The sequence below is a fragment of the Epithele typhae genome (assembly GCF_022376455.1).
Source record: "Epithele typhae strain CBS 203.58 chromosome Unknown BXZ73scaffold_3, whole genome shotgun sequence".
Classification (NCBI taxonomy): domain Eukaryota; kingdom Fungi; phylum Basidiomycota; class Agaricomycetes; order Polyporales; family Epitheliaceae; genus Epithele; species Epithele typhae.
The window spans coordinates 834008-854729 of record NW_025954194.1 but is presented as its reverse complement, the minus strand read 5'-3'; the positions used below and the strand labels follow the sequence as shown (position 1 = coordinate 854729).

Here is a 20722-nt window from a genome sequence, read left to right as displayed (position 1 = left end):
ACATCTCGACAACTACACTCCTCCGCAGATCATACACACGCCATCCGCCGCCAGCCGCCTCGGCCACGCATGCTCGGCCAACATGGTATTTAGAAATGTTCCTGAAGAAGCACAAGGTCAGCCTGGACAATTGATCCGCTGCCGCGTGTGCCGCTCACCTTCGCGAAAGAGAACTCGACGGCGGAGTTGTTGTTCTCCACACAGGCCTCCTTGATCGCCTTGGCAAGAACGCCAGGACCGCAGAAGTACGTCTGCACGCAGCCATCAGCCATGTTCGCTCCGGTAGGTTAGACACTCCGCTACTCACAGCGACACGACTCTTGAGCTGGGATTTGGTGCCGGGGATGTACTGGCCCGCTTGAATCGCCTGGTTCATGCGGCTGTAGATCGACTTCCAGTCGGGGCGACCGAACATGGTGCGGGTGCGGAGGAGAGTGAGAGGGTCGTATTCCGCGCCAGCGTCGTTCACAGCGATGTTCCAGAGCATGTCCTCCGATATCTTTTGGGTGAGGTAGATATTGATACGGAGGAAGTTGGCTAGAACCGGTCCAGAATGTCAATCAAACGTCACTGAACAACCACTGCCAACACTCACGGTCGGCCTGAGCGGCCTCGACTTCTTGGAGAAGCGTCTGGAACCATCCGAACGAGGGAGCGTCACGGCAAACCCAGAAGAATTCGACGCGCTTGAGAGAGCCGAGGGTGCCCTTCTTCTGGCGGTACCAGATATGCTTGAGGATTGACGCGAATGGAGTAACACCTATTCCAACCAGCCGGATCGATAATTATCCAGAAAATGCATAACAAGTTACTCACCGATACCAGCACCGACGAGAATAGCAACCTCGGCGTTGAAGACATCCTCAGCAGGCGCTCCATAGGGACCGTCGATGCGCACGGCCGGGAGGTTACGACCAGTCGCGTCGATCTCGACGAAATCACCACGAACACCGTAGACGCCATCGTTCTTCTCGCTTCCCTTCATCGCTGCCTTGGTCATCGAGGCAACAACTTGAGGGCCAGCACCGACACGCTCTCCCAATGCATAGGTCCAGTCACCGACCTGACGGATGTGAACGGAAACGTACGGGTCCTCCGGCGCAGAGGTAATTGTGAACTGTAAACCAATGGCATCAGCATTATTCAGGCTAGTCCACGAACGGAATAATTACCGGATGCCACTGGAAGCCAGAGATATCCGGAACCTGGATGAACAACCACTGGCCGGCAACGTACTTGAAGCTAGGCTTGATGATGCGCAGCTCCATAGCACCTATCAGGAACGACAGCACATATGAGATGGATGAGAATAGCCGTAGGGAACAAACGAACGCACCGCTGGGGTGGACAAGGACCTTTGACAGACGGGTGGCACGCCTTGCACGAATCTCGCGCCACATCCTCTCTCCAAAGTAGATAATGCCAGGCCAGATGGTGAACCGCCAGCTCAAGTATCCCAAGCAGTGTTCCGTGCTGTAGAAGGGGAAGCTAGAGATGTAGTCGGGTCCCGGGGAGTCGCGAACGAAGCATCCGGTGGCATGGGTGTAGAGACCGAGCATGAAGAAGAACGCAAGGTGGTGCGTGTACCAGAATGCCTCGAAGCACTGGTGGCGGACCTTGTGGTGCGCCGTCGTGTAGATCAAAAGCATGATCAAAAGCATAAAGTGGCCAGTGATGCCTCCTGGCTGAGTGTAGTGGATGTCGAGGGCGATCTCCGGGCGGACCTCTGCGGACATCGATTTAGGCAAAGGCAGGGCGAAGAAAGTAAGCACACGTACGGGTAAGTTCGACCTTGAAGAAGTTGACGTAGTGAGCAGTGGTGTGAACCATGGACCAGAACACCATAGAATAGGCGACTTGACGGTGGAACCAGATGTTTTCATCCGCAGGGAAGAGCCAGGTGAGCTTGGGGCGAACGACACGGATCAAGTTGCGAAGCATGGGGACGAGGATGAGGCCTCCATTGAAGGCGAGGACAAGACCAGCGCCACGCGAGACCCAGACGGACCAAGTGAGGCCGTTGAGCGCGGACAGCTTCTTGTTGGTTTCCTGGACAGCACGGCACGGCGTATGAGAAGGGGGGGAGGGGAGGAGGAGGAGAGACACATACTTGACTGTACCAGCCATAGGCAAAGAAGAACAGTTGCAGGCCGTAGAAAATGACGTTGAAGGCGAGGCGGCGACCGGTGAGGATCTCGCGATGAAGCCAAGAGTCGCCCATGTTGAGGGAGGAGAAAGTGATCCGGTGTATGAAAACCAAAGGAGCGTCGTCCGGCCGGCCAGACAAAGGAGAGGACTCTGGAACAGGAGAAGAGGGAGGGTCGGGGGACGGGAGAGAAGCACAGAGGGGAAGAAAAGGAACGGGGATATGAGCGTTCGCGCGGCTGGTGGCATGGCGATGGGCGCTCGCGCGCAATCGCGTCCCGGCCCACACCGGCTGTGCCTAGCCATCCCCGGCCACCCCGCGACCCACACCCCCGGCCCCGCGTGCGGCCACCGGCGACGCTACAGTGCGCCCGCTATTTCTGGCTGCTCGCAGCCGCCGCCAGCCACTCTCTACCGTGCGATTGAGCTGGCTGCTGCCCCGGATGCATGCCCTCAACAGGCCCCATTCCGAATCGTACGCGCGCACTCTCACCGAGCAGCATTGCCTCCGAAGGTGGCCCATCTGACGATGTCAGACGGACGGCACACATCAATCATCCCTCTGCCCGGCTCTGCCGTCGGAAACCAATCGTGTCCCATTTCCCACAGCATCGTACACCAACATCCCGCTCTCTTGGGCCCGCGTCCCCTGCCGCCCGCCGCCCGCTGTCTCTACCCCTCATATCGATACGCGACCATGGCCTCGATCCGATGCACGTCTGTGCTGAAGCTTCGGAGCTTCACCTGCTGGCTCTTGGACGCCTCGATTGCGAGCGGGTCCGTATCCACCCACTCGTCCGCAGGCACGTCCGCCGACTCTTTCGTGTACGCCAGGATATTGAACACCGTCGGCTCGTCGATCACCGGCAAGAACGTCACCGTCGACACAATCTGTTTCAGGATGTTGCGGATCTCTGCCTGGATTTCGCTCTCTGGCTTCGAGGTCACCGCGCCGCTGTGTGTGTGTCCCATCAGGGCTCCCGTTCTAGACGGCTCCAGCCAAACGCCAAATCAGTCTACTGACCCCTCCGTGCCTTCCGCCGGTAGCTCGACCAGATTGATGTCGAACACCCAACGCTCGAGCGGTGTGCGTGAGTCCTTGGATATGATCGCAAGCACCAGCTGCGTAATTGCCCCGGTGAGAAGCCATTCTGTCCGGATCATCTCGCCTCAGTTGTCGGCGGCGTTGCCACTCTCGCGCGCGACTTACCGTTCACTTGCTTAAGAATCCTAGAGAGGTGGTTTGCCACCGTTAGTTGCGCCGTCGTCAAAGGACCCCAACACGCACTTCTCAAGATAGTTCTCTAGTGCGAGGTCTTGCGTTACGAGCACCGTCTGGCCGTATTTCTTGACCATATGAAAGTCGTCCGCGGGATAGACCCCGCGCTGGAACAGGATACTAAGATCTCATCAATCCAGGCCGCGCCACACATGCACGACCGGCTGGGCGTACGTGTTCGCCGCGAACTTGAAAAACTCGGTCACCAAGGCAGTCGAACCTTTGAGCGTGATGGCCTGCCGAGTGGGCGTCGGCTTTTGCTTCTGCCTAGTTGGGGCCATGGTATATCTGCGCGTGGGGAAACAAAGGGTGCAGATGGAGAAAGAGAGGTGACTGTTGGGCGGGTTCGCAGTCTTGGGTGCTTGATGCGACCTCACGAATGCGGTTCGGCGTGCGCTGCAGGCTGACGCGTGTGTCACACCCGCACGTGCGCGCGTCAAGCAACCGTAACGCGTCTACAAGTCTAGATCTGCCGCGAGTGCTCGGCCTTACATCGTATGCACAGTACATACGAGGGGCACGCGGACCACTACTGTGATCAAACATTGCCGCTGCCCAGCCAGCTCGGTATGGGATGGGTGTGATCGACAATAGAAGAATCTAGCGAGCCAAGGAAATAGATTATACAAATACCATGAGACTACGCAAAGGGGGCGGAGGCATGTGGCACATTTACAGGCATGAACAAAACTACGTAGATCGAAACAGGCCGCTGAGCATGTGGTCGTCCTGGTTGGTTAAGGCTAAGGGATCTCGAGGGCGTGTCCGGGGGTGCCGGGAACGAGGAACGGAAGTAGGTTGAGGGTGGGAAGGGTAGGACTCGCCTCCGAGCCGATATCCATATCGGAAGACGGAGCGCCTGCGGTCAACATGTTCTCCAAGAGCAGCTCGTCTTCCGACTCTGAATCGCCATCCACAGAGGGAGAGAGAGCCGGTGGCGCCAGCGGGGGTGACGACCACTGAGCGGTAAAGCGAGCGCGAACGAAGACAGGTGTCGGTTGCCTGGCGACGCCCGTGGCGATCGAGCGCAGGATGCGTGGAGTGACAAGAGGATGTTGGTAGAGAGGCTGACGTTCAGGCGGATGGGGGTTCTCCTCCGAATCCGAGTCGAGCGTAAGGTCGATATAAATAGGCTTCGGCTTGGCCACTCGGGGGCCCCGCTTTACTCCAGACGTCGACGGTTTGCTCGGCGAGAGTCCGAGTCTTGGCTTAACTGCTCGGCGCCCCGAGTAAGCGACTGCACACGACCGTCGCTCAGAGTGGTATAGACAACGTACCATTGATGGAGGTCAGCCCGAGCACGCTGGCTTTGAGATTCGGACTGCGGGACGCCCGTGTTGTGATCTTCTCGCTTGTGGAGCGTCGTTGTTTGACCACGGCGCCATGCTTCTTCTGCGCGCGTGCTGTGGCGGCACCGCGGGGAGAGCCTACAGGAGCAGGTTTTGAAGGACGGTGGATGGGCGGTCCGGTGGAGAGCAACCCGGGGCGAAAGTTCAGAGGTTCGACATGGCTTTTCTTCGGCCCAGGTCCCTTCCCAAAGCTTTGGTGAGGGCCGTACTGACTGCGACATGGGGGCGCCGTGATCAACAGTGATGAGGAGGGGAAGTGATGGCTTACTGCACGAAGAAGGTATCTACCACCACTTTGATGAGAGGGGTGTAGATCTCCTCAACCCAGGCATCCAGCGCCTCGAACCCATGATGAAGGTAGTACGCGCCTATGACCGTCTCAAACAAATCCGCTGTGGCTTTCACCTGGTTCCGATTCTTGCTCGGGGCCAGGTGGGCTTCACCAAAGGTCGGACCGTTAGTGCCTCGAGGACTGCACTGCTGACGGCCATGATGTCCAGTTTCTCTGACAAGAGAGAGAAGGTGGCGTTGGAATGCAAAGCCGCCCGGCAACACTATGCGTCCACAGCAAACGGTTCAACGGACGGGAATAGGACGGTCCACATGTCACGCACCGTATACAAGTGGGGTGTTCCATTCGGCACCTGCGCATAGATCTGACGCCCGAGTGTGGCATACATGAGGGCATCGCCAACGAACTCGAGCCGTTCATTTTCCGCGCGAGCTTGGGGTCCGGCCAAGATCTTCATCCACGCGTCGTCCGAGAGGTGGGGAAGTGAAGCTGTGAAGGTTGGATGTCTGATGGCCCCTTCGATGGCCCCTTGAAGGATGTGGTGTTGAACCATGGCTGAGAGAGAGGGAAGCTGAGTGGCGTCACGGGAGCAGGTTCCGTCAAGAAAACGGTGCAGAGGTTGCGCCTTTATGTCGTACTCGAGGGCTGGCAAGAGGGCGTGGAGGGGGGGCTGACGTGCACGGGCCACGACAGGGGCCCATGTGTGGACGGTTGGAGGAAGGGGCAAGGCTCTACAGGGCTCTACCTGCTTGCCAGCCACCTGGGCGCTTGACCGCCCAAAGGCAGCCAGTCCGACTCGGACCTACGGCCTCTACGCAACATGTCACGTATCATCTTCCAAACAAACACATTATCAAAACTATTAGCATACATAGGAATATTGAATACCGTCCTCCATGGCGAGCCACAATCAATGACAAGTACGGATGGTCCCCCCGGGTGTATACCGTACCATTCCAGACGAGTCCGCAACCATTTACCATCAGCGTACTTCGAGAATCGCGTCCTCCGCGCGCAACAGAACTCGCTTCGTCATCTTCGCCGTGAGCTGGTACACCTTCCAAAGGGCTCTGGATCAACGTCAGTTTGCCAGCTTCATATGAAGAACAGCGGAACCTGCCTGGCGGCCCCCGCCAAGACCACTGCGAGGATGATGAGGGCCATTAAATCCTTCGACTCGCGTCCGACACGAGCACGACGGGTGCGCAGGCGCAACCAGTGGAAGGGGAAGGGTATGGAAATGAGCATGTGAGCGATGGAACCTGCACCGACGACAGGGAGGCCGAGCAGGAATCGCCGGAAGAGACTGAGGAGTAAACCCGGCGGTTTCTGAGGCTGAGGAGGGAACGCCGTCCTGCGTCGGTGGCGCCCCGTGGAGTCGTCAATCATGTTGTCGTCGACCAGGATGCCGATCGTCATCCTCACGAGACTTCGGAAAATCTCGAGGGGATACCAGTTGGTATAGGAGAATGTTCCGTCCTCGTCCTCCCCGGCAGTAAAGAATGTTGTGATGAAGGAGCTGATGAGGACGATGGTAGTGAATATCAGCGAGGATACCACTGCAATCACAACTGCGCCAATTGGTCAATAAGCCGTAGGCAGCAAGAAGGTCTAGCAACAAACCTGGGTTGGTCGCGATGCCCAGCACGCGGGTACGGGCGAAATGGTAGTGGTACCCGCACTGAGGGCAGGCATAGAAAGCAGATCTGGAAGACGATGTGTTTCTCCATCGCTGAAGGCATTTGACATGGACATGCTGCAAGTTGAGAAGGAACCTTGGCCGCGCGTTGACATTACAAGCTCGAAGTGGGGACGTACGCTAATTGACCCCTTGCAGAGACATGGACGAATCAGCCTCCCCAAGTCTGGGTCCGCACCCTCGAGGCATATGCGGCATTGTTTGTTGTCCGGCTGAGTCTCCGTCTCGGACAGGATGGTTTCTTCCTGCTCTCGTTTGGTGCCAGGCTCTGAGTCGTCATGGGCATGGTCCAATGTTTCCGGCCGCTCGCGTTCTCCTTCGCCCTCGGCTTCAGGTCGTTCTTCATGCATGAGAACAGAGACTAGGAGAACATGAGAAGCAAAGTGCTGCCTAGAACCAGACTTGTTTTGGGCGGGCAAGGTGAGACGACGGCGACTGAGGACGGCAGTGTAGGGAGTGGGACGCGGGATGCAGCTGACTTCGACGAAAGGGCAGTCTCACCAATTGCTCTCCCAGGCCAACTTTCTGACGAAGACGATTCACCGGCACCTCCGATCGGGTCGGGGACTTGGCTCCATTTTATGTTGAAAGGTAAACGGAGCTAACTACAAATTTGCTTGAAATACTGTAATCGGTAGGTATGCGTGAGGTTCGAACGAGGCGCGAGGAACGAGCGCCTCGGCCGAACGGGTGCTTTCTAGGCGTGGGTTGCCGGTGGTTGCCGGATGAGGGAGACGCGCGCTAGCGCGCTAAAGGCTATCGCCTCTCGTCTCCTCCCGCATCGCACCCACGCAGCTCAAAGCGCACCCACCCACCACTCCCAGCGCTTTGGTTGTGAGAGTGGCGCAGAACGCGTCGCACTCCGGCCTCGCGCTCAAGCGGACCGTCCGGGATCGCGACTCACACTCGCGTTCTGCCCAGCATCGGGCCCGACCTTCCCGGACGGGCGCTCCGCTTTTCCCTCCCGCAGACCAAGACCGAACACGTGGGGCGCTACAGTGACCAGAGCGCCCCTCGGCCATCGTTTCCCCTCACTGCCGGCTTGCCACAAGGTTCCCACCACGCAACTAGGAAGCTATCTGTTATCCCTCCGCTTTGCCTCTTTAGATGAGATGGACCAGGATATGCGGCGCGAAGATGTTCACCGCCCCGAACTCCTCGCTCGTGTCGTTGCTCGAATCTCTCTCTCTTCTCATCAGCAAGTACCACCCGCTCTTCCAATGGCAGTGTTTTCCCCCCAGTCTGGCACGTATTTGTACACTTTGGGCCGCTGCTGAAGCCCCTCCCATTCGAGGACCATAGGCGGGCGTTCCGCGGAATACCGAGCTTAGTGCACCTGAGGTGAGTGAAGACGGCGAGAATGGCTGCGCGCACGGGGTCCGAGTCCTGCGGGTCAGGAAGGGCGGCAAGTTGCAACATTCTAGTCCGTGTGGCTGCGGCAGAAGTACTTGAGCTCATGACGCATAGCGGTCGTCCAATTGAGCACGAGGAATCCGTAAAACCAATAAAACGCGGCCACTGGGGTACTGCTGGCGGTGTGATAGAGAGAAGCAGGAGAGGAAGGCTGAGGAAGGCGTGCGGTTTTGCGCAAGAGACGCGCAACCGGTGTGAGAACGATTTCATGGACAAGATGCCTTTCACCGCTCGCGTTCAGAAAACAGTTCGGAGACGCGGCGTGGAAAGGATTCTGAACTCGACATTCGAGCAGAGATGGTAAGAAGAAACGTGTAGTGTGAGATGAAGACGCTCGGAGACTTGCTCACGTGTCGCCGCTCCGAGGCCACGGCGCTGGCACATAAGAACGCAAGCTGCAAGTTGACGGTGACCACCTCAAGACCACCTCGAGCGACTTTTCCAGTCGATCGGCGTTCAAACGTTCAATAATTCAACCCTCATGGAGTCGGACTCCGAGGTTGGCCATGTCCGTTTCGTCGGTGCCTTTGCTGGCATGGGTAGCGGTATGTGGTTCCCTCCGTATACTTATATTCAATCCTAACTCACCAGTGGCCAATGGCCTTTTTAGGATTGACCAAGGTGGCCCATAGATATAAATGCCATTCTAATGGCAGTTGCTCACTCTCCCTCAGGTAGCTGTCGGTCACGGGTTAGTACAACACACTGCATGTGACTTTTATAGGTCCGCATTCAGGATACGTGTCCAGAAACGTTGCATACTGAACCGCTCGTGTCTGTAGTACTTGAACTCTATGCTGTACATCCAGCTTCGACACCATCAAAACGCGACTGCAGTGCTCTCCGCCTGGAACGTACAAGAACGCCATCGACTGCTTCCTAAAAACAATCAGAACTGAGGTGATGTGACCGTCACACAACCGTGAAAACCTGCACTGACACGAGCGATCTCAGTCAGTTTTCGCCTTGTACAAGGGCGCTACTCCTCCTGCAGTCGGCTGGGCAGCAATTGATTCCGTGCTCCTGGGCTCGCTCCACAACTACCGCCTGCTCTTACTGAGGTGGGGCTTAACCGAGGCCACCTTTGGGTCGGACGCCCAGCGGCTCACTCCTCTTGGCCACGGGATCGCCGGACTGTTCGCAGGATGTACCAGGTCAGCCGAAAATTCAATCGCTACACGAGCATCGGTTGAGCTCTCACGTTTGCAGTGCGCTGGTAGCCACGCCAATAGAGCATATCAAAGGTGTGCGTTTCCCCCTCTGTTCTTTTGCCTCGCGTTGAAAGGTTCACAGTGAAGTTGCAACTACAACTCCAGCGTTCCGCTGCCGATCGCCAGTACAGAAATCCTATCGACTGTATTCGCCAGATTGTCCGTGCGAAAGGAATGCTCGGTCTATGGACCGGTTTCACTGGGAGTCTCGCATTCCGCAGCAACTTCTTCTGGATGTTTGGATCAGTAGAGGTGAGGACGGCCTTGATAAGTCGTTACAACAGTCTCTCACCTAACGCATACAGTTGCTCATGAGAGCATTCGCCAGGCTAGATGGTACTCAGTATGCGGTACGTGCCTAATTTTTATGCACAGGGTAACCACACGACTGACGTGTCTTACATCTCCCAGATGAGTACTGCCACAGCAACCTTCCTCTCTGGAGGATTCGCGTCCTTCGCCTTCTGGTTCATGGCTATCCCTGCCGATAATATAAAAAAGTGGGGGTGGCCGATTGTACACCTAATTCTACTGACGAAGCATCGACAGCCGGATGATGGCATCGCCTCCAATTTTTCCAAGACCATCCTTCATGGGAATGGCAAGGACAATCTTCGCGGAAGGGGGATACCGGGCCTTCTTTCGTGGGTTAGGGCCTACGGTTCTGCGTGCTTTCCCAGTCAATGCGTCGGCGTTGTGGGTCTATGAAGGCACAATGCGGGTGATGGGCGCAGAGAAGGTAAGCCTTGAAGTTTCCGTGTCATGTCAACACCGCCTGACCTCCAACAACAGACTCGTCATTAAATGTACCCGCTTTCTTGGCTCTGAATCCATACCCGTTACTTTAGAGGTCCTTTCGTACCACAAGTTGGTAGACAGCATACCACCCTTCATCGTTGATATCCCATACACATCGAACTGACTTGACGCCTTGCACGAATTTCATCAAACAACATAGGCCGCAAAATGAGAGTGCATCGGCGATTGAACGTAATGTCATAGAGGGAGCGGCATAGGCGTGAAGGTTCGTCTACGGACATCCCAGGCATTGAAGACTACGGCAGATAGAGGAACGAAACACAACGCCGCCCATATTCGCCAATCCTGCGCTAATGTGGCCATCATCGACCGCTGTTGGTTACCGCACTGTCTGCGGCCCAGCGCCCCCTCCACACCCGACTCCGAGCTATCGGCGAGGCGAATCGTGCGTGCGAAGAGGTTCTCCAGTCCGGTGGGCTCCTCGGGTGCGAAGAAACGCTGTGGCCGGAGCCATGACGCGTCATCCTCGTTGGCGCGGCGCTTCCTGTGAGGAGTAGTGGGGTCGATGTCCATCGCGTCGGGGTCCCAGTTGTCGTCGTCCATGTCAACGTCCATGCTAGGGGACCTAGGAGACATGTTCTGCGACGATTGAGGGGTAGAGGACGAGGCCTGGTTGGAGTTGAATGACGGCACTCCGAAGATGGGATTATGGGAGGGGCCTGCAACGACTGGGTTGTTCGATAATGAGAGTGTTGAAAATAATTCAGGCTCGCCTGCCGCGGGAGTGCTACCACGGGACGAGGTGGACTGTAAGGAAGGGGAGGCCGACAGTGCTCGTACGGGACCTTTCGAATCTACCAGTCTGACAGGAGGCGGATGTTGCACTCGGAGGACTAGGGTTGTCCAGACGCAGGCCTCAGGCGAGGCGTTAAAATGACGCTTAGGTAGGAGTTTGAATAGTCCACTTACCACAACCTCCAAGGATAGCATGGTGTAACAATATATCCGCGCTGTACGTGACGAGGGCTCCTCCCATAGATGAAGTAGATCGAAGGAGAGGTTGTACTGGGACGCTGTAAGCGCAGAGGCCGTGCATAACCTTGTGACCCATATCAAGAGTTGCATAATCTGCGACAATTGCTGAGAAATGTCTCTTGAAAACGTATAGGATAAGATGTTCACTCACAACATGTTGGTTTTTATTGTGCACGCGGACCACTCTGCCTTGGAATTGGTATCTTCGTGTGACGGCATACGTGGGATCCCACGCGGTCCAGAGAAGGGACAAGACAACAAGCACTGACAGTAAGACGGGGAAAACTCCGGGAAGTGGTGAGATCTGGCATCGCAGCGCGACTAAAGGAGGATGAGCACTTCAGGCGGAGTAAACGTGATGAGGTCTGCTTACTTGAAGCATAGCCAACCACGGCGCACGCGAAACTACCCGCCCAAAGATAGCCTCGCACCTTCCATGCTTTAAGCTCACGTTCCAGCTTGTCTTTCTCTCTTTGCGTCCCTGATGTTCGTCTCCGGCTGTCCGTTCCCTTCGTAGTCTTCAATGCACCGCCGAAAGCGCGTACGCGAACCATCTGGTCCGACTGGCGAATCTTCTCTTCCACACCGGGAAGACAGTTCGTGCACACCGGAGGGTATCGAAATTCTACGGACCGTTGGTGGTCCGCAAAGGAAGCTGCTCGCCCCTCGTAGGCTGGATCCTGCAACTCGATGTCAGGAAAGGGATACAACTTCATGGCGCGACACATACATCGGGAGGAGGTAGATAGTTTGACAACAGGTTTTGTATCAATGTCTGGTTGGTTTGACAAGTATGGCAAAATTCAGCATCCCTATACACGGAGGGAAGGCGATCCTTGCGGGGTGATGCTATGAGAGCCCGAGGGGTGGTCAAGACGCGTCTGAGAAGAGCATGGAGCGGCACACCTCTCATTGCAAAAGCACGAGCGTTGAGATTCTCGTCGTGCATGGCAGGCTCGTCTGATGCAAGCTCTCCGTTTGCATCATAGCGGTTCCAACATAGGCAGTGGGGACATCGGAAGCAGCGGGGGTTCCGAGGAGTAGGAGAGATGTCGGACTGGCAGAAGAAGCAAGCGACTGGCTGTGGTTGCCTGAAGATGGTCGGCATGGCGGGGTTGGATACTACCTGGACGCAGGGGAGGACATCTGTGGCTGAGGAGCAGTTGAACGATCGGCCACGGGCCGTAGTCGAGGGTCCCCGCGGCACGTGCACGAGACGCGTCCGCGATGTTTCCCTCTGTTTGGCGCCAGCATGATTCCCGCCGGACCTCCATGTCCGTTGCACCAGAGCCTTCTGCCTCGAGGGGCTCCATCTCTCTCCAGCCGAGCTATTTCACATCGTCTCTCTACGTCGATCCCTTACGACAGGATTTCGATGATCTCATTCGTGCCTTTTCCACCCAACTACCTCAGACAACACGCCCATTCGAACTCTTCAAATCTCTATGGATCGATCAAGGATGGTGTTGGCTTCATCTACGAGTCCATGACGGACGCGCAAAGCAAGCGTTTGTGTCCACCACAGAACGTGTATTTGTTGGTATGAATACACCCTCTTCACAGCTGCACTCCGCTGATGTTGGCCACAGAAAGATTAGCGGACACCTCAAGTCCTGCAGCACAAGTTGTTGCCTTACTTGCGCTCTACACGTTCCACAATACCCAGCCTTCGAATTCTGCCCCACCGACAACTTATCGTGCCTCTCACATTGGGATACCCATGGGTGTGTGACACTCATTTGTGCACTCCGTGATTTAATGCCCTCGGCACAGACGTATACAACACCATGATCACCCTTCCAGAGCATCTGAGCGAGCCTTACCTGTCGTTGAAGCCTCACGTCGTCCACGTCCTGTCCAGTCTCCTGGACGCCCAAGCATTCTACATATTGCCGCATTCGTCGCTCAAAGCACAAAACCCACCTCGGCTTCCGCGAGAAATCTTCGTGCCTGATGGCCAAGATGCCTTGGCGGCGCTCCAGGCCACAGGTCTCGGGGAGGCGGATTCGTCGGCTCCTCCGCCTGCGAAGAAGAAAGGGCGACCGTCCAAGCGGGACAGAATAAGGAAAGCCAAGGATGCTCTGACCTCGCTACAGAAGTACATGGACAAGAACACGGTCGCTCTGCCGAGCGAACTCGGTGCAGTCGCTGGTCCAGAAGCTGAGGTCGCACACGTGGTCTTTGGGCAGGCGCCACATGCTTCCTTGGCGAATTATGGCGCTCGCAAGGATGATCTGCTAGCGGCGATCCACCAGGAGACGGCTGACTGTGGATCTCAGGCCGCTTTGCGAAAAGCGAACGAGGGGCTCTTGGTGCGCCTGAAGCAGATTGATGCGATGGCGGCCGAGCAGGGGTTGGAGGTGGGAGGTGAGGGTGAGGATCAGACCGGGTTGGAACGGGTCGAAAAGGCTGTCAAGGAGTTGCAGCGTTCGGGTGCAGGCGCAAACGGAGGTATTTTGAATCTGTTAGAAGGTGCAGGGATGGACACTAGCACCTGGAGCCCACATCAGTCAGGTCTCCTTTTCCCGGCTTACGCAGGGGTTGACCTGGGCTAACTTGACGTGAAATCCCGTTAGTGTCAGCGTACGTTATCATAGGATGCGCCCGATTGGTATTATGTGCACAGTCGTAGTCCTTCCTTCCCTTCGAGGGCGCGGCCTACCACCAGCCAAGAGTCAACGATGACGCTACCCTCGACTGGTTGATACAAAGCATATCTGGACTACATCTCGCAGCTATACGGTACCCCTACAATGCGCCCCCTTCCACTCCTCAGGGGACACCTCGAAGCTCCGAGGAACGACATACGAAGCTCCAGTAGATGATCGCGAGAAAGGGCGTCGGCGGACAAGCAGCTACTCTGCGTCGGAGCCGCCCTTTCCGCCGTCTACGAACAGTGTCTTGTTCTCGAGCATCGCCTGACGTTTCCACCCCGTCCTCCTTCTTGCATTGCGGTCTTCCGTCGACGTTTCCCACTACGCGTCCTTCAACATACCGAGGTCGAAGTTCGCGCGGCCGATTCTGCCGCCCTCGGACGCCTCGCTGGTATCTATCGTCCACCAAAGGTGCAGAGCAACGACACAAACGCTTATGCCCTCTCTCAAAGCCCCCAATAGACTAGACAGAGTCTCCGGATGGCCAGCGCTTTGCGTGTATGAAGCGCCGACCGACCTATGACCCAACTTGGAGACCTGATTGATGTGAGTCTAGAGTAGCTGATGCGCACAGTGTTGCGCCGCAACTTTGAATATATCCCCGACATATGGATGCCTCCTGACGAACCTATATCGGGTGCGCATAGTGCTGCTGTATAAGGGGACGGAGAGCACAGCAGAGGGGAAGCGACTTGGCGAGGGTGGTTTGGGAAGGCGCTGTGCGCTTGACCGCGACCGACTCGGCGACTGATCATTTGATGGATTCTTCGAGTTCTCGTGCGCTGGGACCTCAGCGGATCTGTCGCTGGGCTATAAAGACGTCGAAGCCAAGGAGGCCGCGCCTCTGCCCCCCACCGAATGCACGCCCGGCCGCGATGCAGCCGAGTCCCTCGTCCCTCGCGCAGTCAGTCAGACGCCATTGTGCTAGCCTCCGACACGCTTGACAGGTACGTCGTTTTGGCGCCGCGCGCCTCTTTCTCGCCGAGCCTCTATCTGCACTTACTTAGACCGCCACCCACCGACACGCCGCGCCGCGCTGGGCACTCTTGCGCCGTGCCACGCATGCGCATCCAATTTTCAACTTCTTGGCCACATAGGCATATGCTCGCGTTACATCGCGAATGTGAATGAATCGCCTCACGATGCCACGGTCCTGGGCTCCTTGGGCCCTAGAGCGGCAAGACGCAGCTGACGACCTAACGGCCTTCCGATCACTCCGCAGCCATTGCTCGTCGCTCTTGCCCGATGTCCGGCATAGTGGCTGCGCGCGAACGGGTGGCGGTTTGCGAGCAGGGCGAGGCATATCCCTCTGCGCAAGCTCGACCCAACAGCACCATTACGCCGTACTCCACGTCGGTAGTTCACCCTCCCTAGTACTTCTACGACTCTCCAGCTCGGATGGCCGCCTTCCCCAACCACCATGGCCATAAATCACCTTCTGGCTCCAGTCATTCTCTCCTCAGCCCTAGCGAGATGAGGAGTGGTGGGCCCTTTACTCGTAGATCGAGACTGTCTGCCAGTGCCCAATCATTCGTATGTCCGTCCACTTTCCCTTCTGTAGCTTACGGGCCGCTCACCTGTGATCAGGCGAGCGCAGATGCGCCTCTTCCACCTTCGATCACAGACAAGGTACGTCACAGTCATCCACGCGCGCCTCATTCCACTCACTCGCGCGTCCAGTTCATTCTCCCCCTCGACCCCGCCGAGTTTAATGAACCAGACGCGGACGATCAACTGCACTCGCCTGAACCACGAAGGGATCGCAAGTACGATGGAGGTGGACACATCTTCACCGGCCGAGGGTTCATGAACTTGGGCTGCATATTCGTCCTCTGTGCCGGGATTATCACCCTTTTGTGAGTAGTTCTGTCTCATGTACGCACTCAAAAAGACGCCGAACGAATTGTAGCGCGGGTTACCCGCTCATTACCTACTTCACGGAGCACAAACAATCAAATCTCGGTGGCTTCAACCTTGGCGGAACCAATGCATCTGGCCAGGTTCCTGACATTTCGGGCAACTGGGGTCTCATCGATGATGAAACGCCCGAAGACGTCCGCACGAAGACGGATTATGTGAACGGTGCAACATGGCAGCTCGTCTTCAGCGACGAGTTCAACGTCGAAGGGCGGTCGTTCTACCCCGGAGATGATCCTTACTGGGAAGCCGTCGACCTCCACTACTGGCAGACGAACAACAAGGAGTGGTACGACCCCGCGGCTATCACGACTAAGAACGGCTCGCTCGAGATTCAGCTCTCGCAGAAGGAGAACCACAATCTCGCATATACGGGCGGGATGATGGCCACGTGGAATAAGTTCTGCTTCACGGGCGGCCTGGTCGAAGCTTCCGTGATGCTTCCCGGTTTCAACAACGTCAAGGGTCTCTGGCCCGCCATATGGGCGATGGGCAATTTGGGTCGTGCGGGTTATGGTGCATCGCTAGAAGGCATGGTGCGTCTTTGGCTTTCTGTCTCTAATCTGTCGACTCACACTTAGTGGCGCTAGTGGCCATACACGTACGACTCGTGCGACGTCGGCACGGTGGCCAACCAGACGAAGGACGGGCTGCCGGTCGCCGCAACAGAAGACAACGGCTCCAGCGACAACGGGGTGCTCTCGTACCTGCCTGGCCAGCGCCTTTCCCGGTGTACCTGCGAGGGCGAGTCGCATCCTGGGCCCGCCCACAAGGACGGAACGTATGTTGGCCGATCGGCGCCAGAGATTGACATGTTTGAGGCGCAGGTATGTCCACGGCGTGACTTCTCCGGGATAGGCCAATAGACCCACACCGCCAACAGGTCGAAGGAGATTCCCTCTCCACCAACGTCGGATCGGTTTCGCTATCGGGACAATGGGGCGTGCGTACAACGCGAAGTGTCGTCTGACCAGGATTTCTAACGTCGGCCTTCCAGCCCTTCAACTATCAGTACACGTGGGACAATACTTCCGAGACGTTGTACATCCCCGACGAGACTATCACCGTGCTCAACAGCTACAAGGGTGGTGTATATCAGCAAGCGACGTCTTGCGTGACCACAGTTGGTGGGTCGCGTTGTCGTGCCACCCCCAGAGACGTTAATTTGAAATCGGTCGTCCAGATCAAAAGGCGTACGAGTTCAATGGCTACCAATACTCCACATACGGTTTCCAGTATGCCCCAGGCTACGACGATGCGGTATGTACTAGAAGTCCAGTGCCTCGAGATGGGTCAGTCAGCTTAATGGGGGTGCCCAGTACATAGGATGGATCGCCAACGGGGCTCTCGCGTGGAAGCTGACAGCGGCGGGTATGGCAGCGGATGCTACAGTCGAGATTAGTGCAAGACCAGTCCCTCAGGAACCCATGGTGAGTGGCTGGCAGCCAGGACCATTCGGTGGGCTGACCTGTGTGTGACGACAGTACTTGATCATGAACCTGGGCATCTCCGAGAACTTCGGTACCGTGGACTACGACAACTTGCAGTTCCCATCGACGATGCGCGTAGACTGGATCCGAGTGTATCAGGAGCCAGGGAACATCAACATAGGCTGCGATCCGGACGACTTCCCGACGGCGGCGTACATCGCAGAGTAAGTCGAAGCTCCCGGTTAACTGGAAGCGGAACTCACGGGGTGCTGCCCAGGTACTCCGAGGCGTATTCGAACCCCAATCTGACGACATGGGTGGACGACTACAAGCAGACGTTCCCGAAGAACAGTTTCCTGGGCGAGTGCTGAGCGGACGGTGCGAGGTGCTGTTTCTATTAGTATACGTTTAAGTACTCTAGGGTGTCGGTAAGTGCAGAAGTACTGGCAAGTGGTCGCGGCGAGTGCTGACGTCGGTGGGGCAGTTACAGATGTATGTGGCTCACCGCGAGTAATGATATGTTGCCAGTCGGGTGCGGGAGAACACTTTGGGGACGAGATCGTTGGAGCGCTGTCACCCGAGACGTGCTCGCTTGTTTCCGGCGCCCGCGCGATTGGCTGGCTGCGGGAGGCGTCGCGTCCGGCGCGCCTTCCCGACGGCGCTCTCTCGCCGCTCTCGACGCTGGCTCTCTGCTCTCAACCCTTCCGCTCGTTCCCTCTGCGCTCTCTCTCTTCCCCTCCTGCCCCCATGGCGTACAGACGGCCCTATGACAAGAGCCCTCCCTCTTCCGCCAGTCTCCTTCTCAGTGGCACGCCAGGCGCGGACTCGGACCGTTTCCGCCCCATGGCCTCCGAGTACTCTTTGGTCCGTCCCCCTCTCATTGCTCTCCACACCACCGTGCTCACGCCGTGGCGGCGTCCACAGAACGACACTCGTTTTACTACCGGCAAAGGCGGCGACGCAATCCCAGCATCTTTGTCGGACAAGGTGTGCTGTGCTCATTCTCACTTCCCTGCCCTTGTCATGACGGCATGCTGCGTGACGCCAGTACTCCCTCTCCCCCGACCCACGCTCATGGGGTGCCGACCTCTCGGTGGACACTCCCGAACAAGATGACTTCCTCCACAACCCCGACCCACGGCGGGACCGCAAAAGCGACAAGGGCGGCCACATCTTCACCTCCAGGGGTCTCGCCAACTTGGGCTGTATGCTGATCTTGGGAGCGGGCATGTTGACCCTTTTGTGAGTCTTGCTTCTCGCACCGTCATAAACCGCACCGCTCATGCTTATACTCCCGTCTGTCAGCGCCGGCTATCCTCTCATCAGTTACTTCACACGGACGCCGCAATCCACTCTTGGTGGCTTTAACCTTGGCGGAACCAATGCCACTGGACAAGTGCCGTCCATGCCTGGCAACTGGGGTCTCGTCGACCTCGAGACACCCGAGGACGCTCGCACTTACCTTGATGTCATCACAAACAAGGAGTGGCAACTCGTTTTCAGCGACGAGTTCAACATCGATGGGCGCACCTTCTACCCTGGCGAGGATCCGTATTGGGAGGCTGTCGACCTGCATTACTGGCAGACGAACAACATGGAGTGGTATGATCCCGCGGCGATCACGACGAAGAATGGTGCCCTCGAGATCACCCTGAGCCGCAAGGACACCCACGGTCTTCAGTATCAGGGCGGGATGATGTCGACATGGAATAAGTTCTGCTTCACGGGTGGTCTGGTGTTGGCCTCCGTGATCCTGCCTGGCGCGAATAATATCCTTGGCCTGTGGCCCGCCATCTGGACTATGGGGAACCTTGGACGCGCCGGATTCGGTGCAAGTCTGGAGGGCATGGTGCGTTTCTTATCCCTGTTGGGAGTGCAATATCTGACGCCTCGTCCAGTGGCCATACACATACGACTCCTGCGATGTGGGCACCGTGGCCAACCAAACAATGAACGGTCTCCCGCTTGCGGCAACAACCACGGGTGGTAGGGATTATGACTTCGAACTGTCTTACCTCCCAGGACAGAAGCTTTCTCGTTGCACTTGCGCTGGGGAATCTCACCCTGGACCTGTGCACGCCGATGGTACCTACGTCGGCCGCGCTGCCCCCGAAATCGATATGTTCGAAGCACAGGTACTGAGTTGATCGGCATACAGAGGAGGCGTTGAACTGATCTCCTCTGAAAAGATCTCTGGGGACCCCTTGTCGGGTCAAGTCTCTCAATCGGCGCAGTGGGGCGTGAGTAGCTCGTTTGCTCGTCGAGGAAGGTGTACTGAGGTGATTGGCTCAGCCTTTCAACGCGAACTACGCCTGGTTCAACACGTCCGACAACTTGATCATTCCAGACCCCGACATCACTGTCCTGAACCCCTACGTTGGTGCTGCGTTCCAGCAAGCCAGCTCAGGCGTTACTCAGACCAGTGAGTGCACCATACCTTCGGTATTGAGGCTCCTGCTCATTGCACATCAGATCAACAAGCCTACGAGCACACCGGTGGAGTGTTCTCTATCTACGGCATCCAGTACAAGCCTGGCTTTGATAATGCGGTTAGTAACACCTTGAGTCTCCACTCTGAATTTCTTTTATTGACGTTTTTTAAAGTACATCACCTGGATATCTGATGGCAAGGTGGCTTGGACGTTGAAGCAGCCCGGGTTTGCCGCCGATCCCTCGGTTGAGATTGGACCTCGTCCTGTTCCTCAAGAGCCTATGGTATGTGTGCCGTTAATTTGTGTAGAATCGTACCTAACCGCGTCGTAGTACATCATCGCGAACTTGGGCATGTCGGCCAACTTCGGCTTTGTCGACTTGAAGAATTTAATCTTCCCGACGACCATGCGTGTTGACTGGATCCGAGTGTACCAGGATCCGGATAACATCAACATTGGATGCGATCCTGCGGACTTCCCTACCGCGGCGTATATTGAGGAGTGCGTATATTGTGGAGCCATTGAATCACCATTCTCATCCCCCTTTCAGATACCTCGAAGCTTACACGAACCCAAACCTGACGACGTGGCGGGACGACTTTAAACAGCCGTTCCCCAAGAGCAGCTTTTTGGGTGAATGCTAAGCGTTTGGGCCCTTGCACAGTGTCTACTTTACGGTTCTTTTAAGTATATTCTAGAAGCTCGTGAGCTCATAACCGACATTGTCATCTGAGAGTTGTGGCTGTGCGGAACTGCGTCCCGTTATCCACGTCCGGTCCTTACTCGATATACCTATCACATCTGTACTTGTGTTTCCTTCCCAACGCTCCGTGCACTACTATACTACTCATCTCTTTACATGACCCGGTCGCTTCTTTCTCGTTTAGCTCTGGATACTTCGCGGGAGCAAATAGGAAGGAAAACATGCATCGGCAGACATATCAGTCACTGCATGATGGAGAGCCTGAGCTGGAGAAGCTGAGTGTGTTCTGGGACTGTCTGGCGTCCCTATGCGTACAAAAAACTCTCTGTCGGGGAATCGAACCCCGCTTTCGCGCGTGACAAGCGCGTGTACTAACCGATATACGAACAGAGACTTGCTTAGCA

At 56.6% G+C, this 20722-nt stretch overlaps 8 protein-coding genes and 1 non-coding gene across 9 annotated transcripts; 4 read left to right on the top strand and 5 right to left on the bottom strand.

Annotated features, from left to right (window-relative positions):
* Window positions 1-89: 89 nt before the first annotated feature.
* Window positions 90-2221, bottom strand: BXZ73DRAFT_87217 (NADPH oxidase; the record flags this gene model as incomplete). The annotated part of the gene is made up of 9 exons (XM_048024476.1): window positions 90-101; window positions 159-251; window positions 308-537; window positions 596-760; window positions 817-1117; window positions 1173-1273; window positions 1337-1726; window positions 1779-2049; window positions 2111-2221. 9 exons carry the CDS (start codon window positions 2219-2221, stop codon window positions 90-92), a joined length of 1674 nt encoding a protein of 557 aa, XP_047882647.1.
* A 596-nt stretch (window positions 2222-2817) lies between these two features.
* On the bottom strand, window positions 2818-3705 carry BXZ73DRAFT_87216 (spindle assembly checkpoint protein; the record flags this gene model as incomplete). The annotated part of the gene is made up of 5 exons (XM_048024475.1): window positions 2818-3100; window positions 3170-3296; window positions 3356-3375; window positions 3434-3544; window positions 3599-3705. The coding sequence occupies 5 exons, from the start codon at window positions 3703-3705 to the stop codon at window positions 2818-2820; spliced, it is 648 nt and encodes a 215-aa protein (XP_047882646.1).
* A 2455-nt stretch (window positions 3706-6160) lies between these two features.
* On the bottom strand, window positions 6161-7114 carry BXZ73DRAFT_73841 (zf-C3HC4-domain-containing protein; the record flags this gene model as incomplete). Its single annotated transcript, XM_048021948.1, has 3 exons — window positions 6161-6636; window positions 6689-6746; window positions 6884-7114. The coding sequence occupies 3 exons, from the start codon at window positions 7112-7114 to the stop codon at window positions 6161-6163; spliced, it is 765 nt and encodes a 254-aa protein (XP_047882645.1).
* A 1873-nt stretch (window positions 7115-8987) lies between these two features.
* On the top strand, window positions 8988-10130 carry BXZ73DRAFT_6425 (mitochondrial carrier; the record flags this gene model as incomplete). Its single annotated transcript, XM_048021766.1, has 6 exons — window positions 8988-9077; window positions 9132-9331; window positions 9387-9421; window positions 9471-9692; window positions 9816-9888; window positions 9938-10130. Coding segments are annotated over 6 exons (813 nt in total), but the record flags the coding sequence as incomplete, so codon positions are not given.
* Window positions 10131-10384: 254 nt separating this feature from the next.
* On the bottom strand, window positions 10385-12290 carry BXZ73DRAFT_39955 (Ima1 N-terminal domain-containing protein; the record flags this gene model as incomplete). The annotated part of the gene is made up of 6 exons (XM_048018477.1): window positions 10385-11062; window positions 11117-11275; window positions 11334-11503; window positions 11556-11862; window positions 11913-12031; window positions 12089-12290. 6 exons carry the CDS (start codon window positions 12288-12290, stop codon window positions 10385-10387), a joined length of 1635 nt encoding a protein of 544 aa, XP_047882643.1.
* A 164-nt stretch (window positions 12291-12454) lies between these two features.
* BXZ73DRAFT_39872 (uncharacterized protein) lies at window positions 12455-13737 on the top strand (the record flags this gene model as incomplete). The annotated part of the gene is made up of 4 exons (XM_048018466.1): window positions 12455-12722; window positions 12772-12906; window positions 12956-13042; window positions 13094-13737. 4 exons carry the CDS (start codon window positions 12455-12457, stop codon window positions 13735-13737), a joined length of 1134 nt encoding a protein of 377 aa, XP_047882642.1.
* Window positions 13738-15081: 1344 nt separating this feature from the next.
* Window positions 15082-17554, top strand: BXZ73DRAFT_87212 (beta-glucan synthesis-associated protein; the record flags this gene model as incomplete). Its single annotated transcript, XM_048024474.1, has 11 exons — window positions 15082-15192; window positions 15424-15465; window positions 15517-15692; window positions 15746-16289; window positions 16344-16580; window positions 16637-16696; window positions 16751-16880; window positions 16937-17013; window positions 17073-17183; window positions 17238-17407; window positions 17461-17554. 11 exons carry the CDS (start codon window positions 15082-15084, stop codon window positions 17552-17554), a joined length of 1752 nt encoding a protein of 583 aa, XP_047882641.1.
* Window positions 17555-17930: 376 nt separating this feature from the next.
* On the top strand, window positions 17931-20259 carry BXZ73DRAFT_96775 (glycoside hydrolase family 16 protein; the record flags this gene model as incomplete). The annotated part of the gene is made up of 11 exons (XM_048027161.1): window positions 17931-18047; window positions 18108-18170; window positions 18232-18425; window positions 18489-19032; window positions 19082-19318; window positions 19373-19423; window positions 19476-19605; window positions 19656-19732; window positions 19788-19898; window positions 19947-20116; window positions 20166-20259. 11 exons carry the CDS (start codon window positions 17931-17933, stop codon window positions 20257-20259), a joined length of 1788 nt encoding a protein of 595 aa, XP_047882640.1.
* Window positions 20260-20639: 380 nt separating this feature from the next.
* BXZ73DRAFT_t17 lies at window positions 20640-20711 on the bottom strand. The gene has a single exon. It is a non-coding gene; the product is annotated as a tRNA-Asp (tRNA).
* Window positions 20712-20722: the final 11 nt, after the last annotated feature.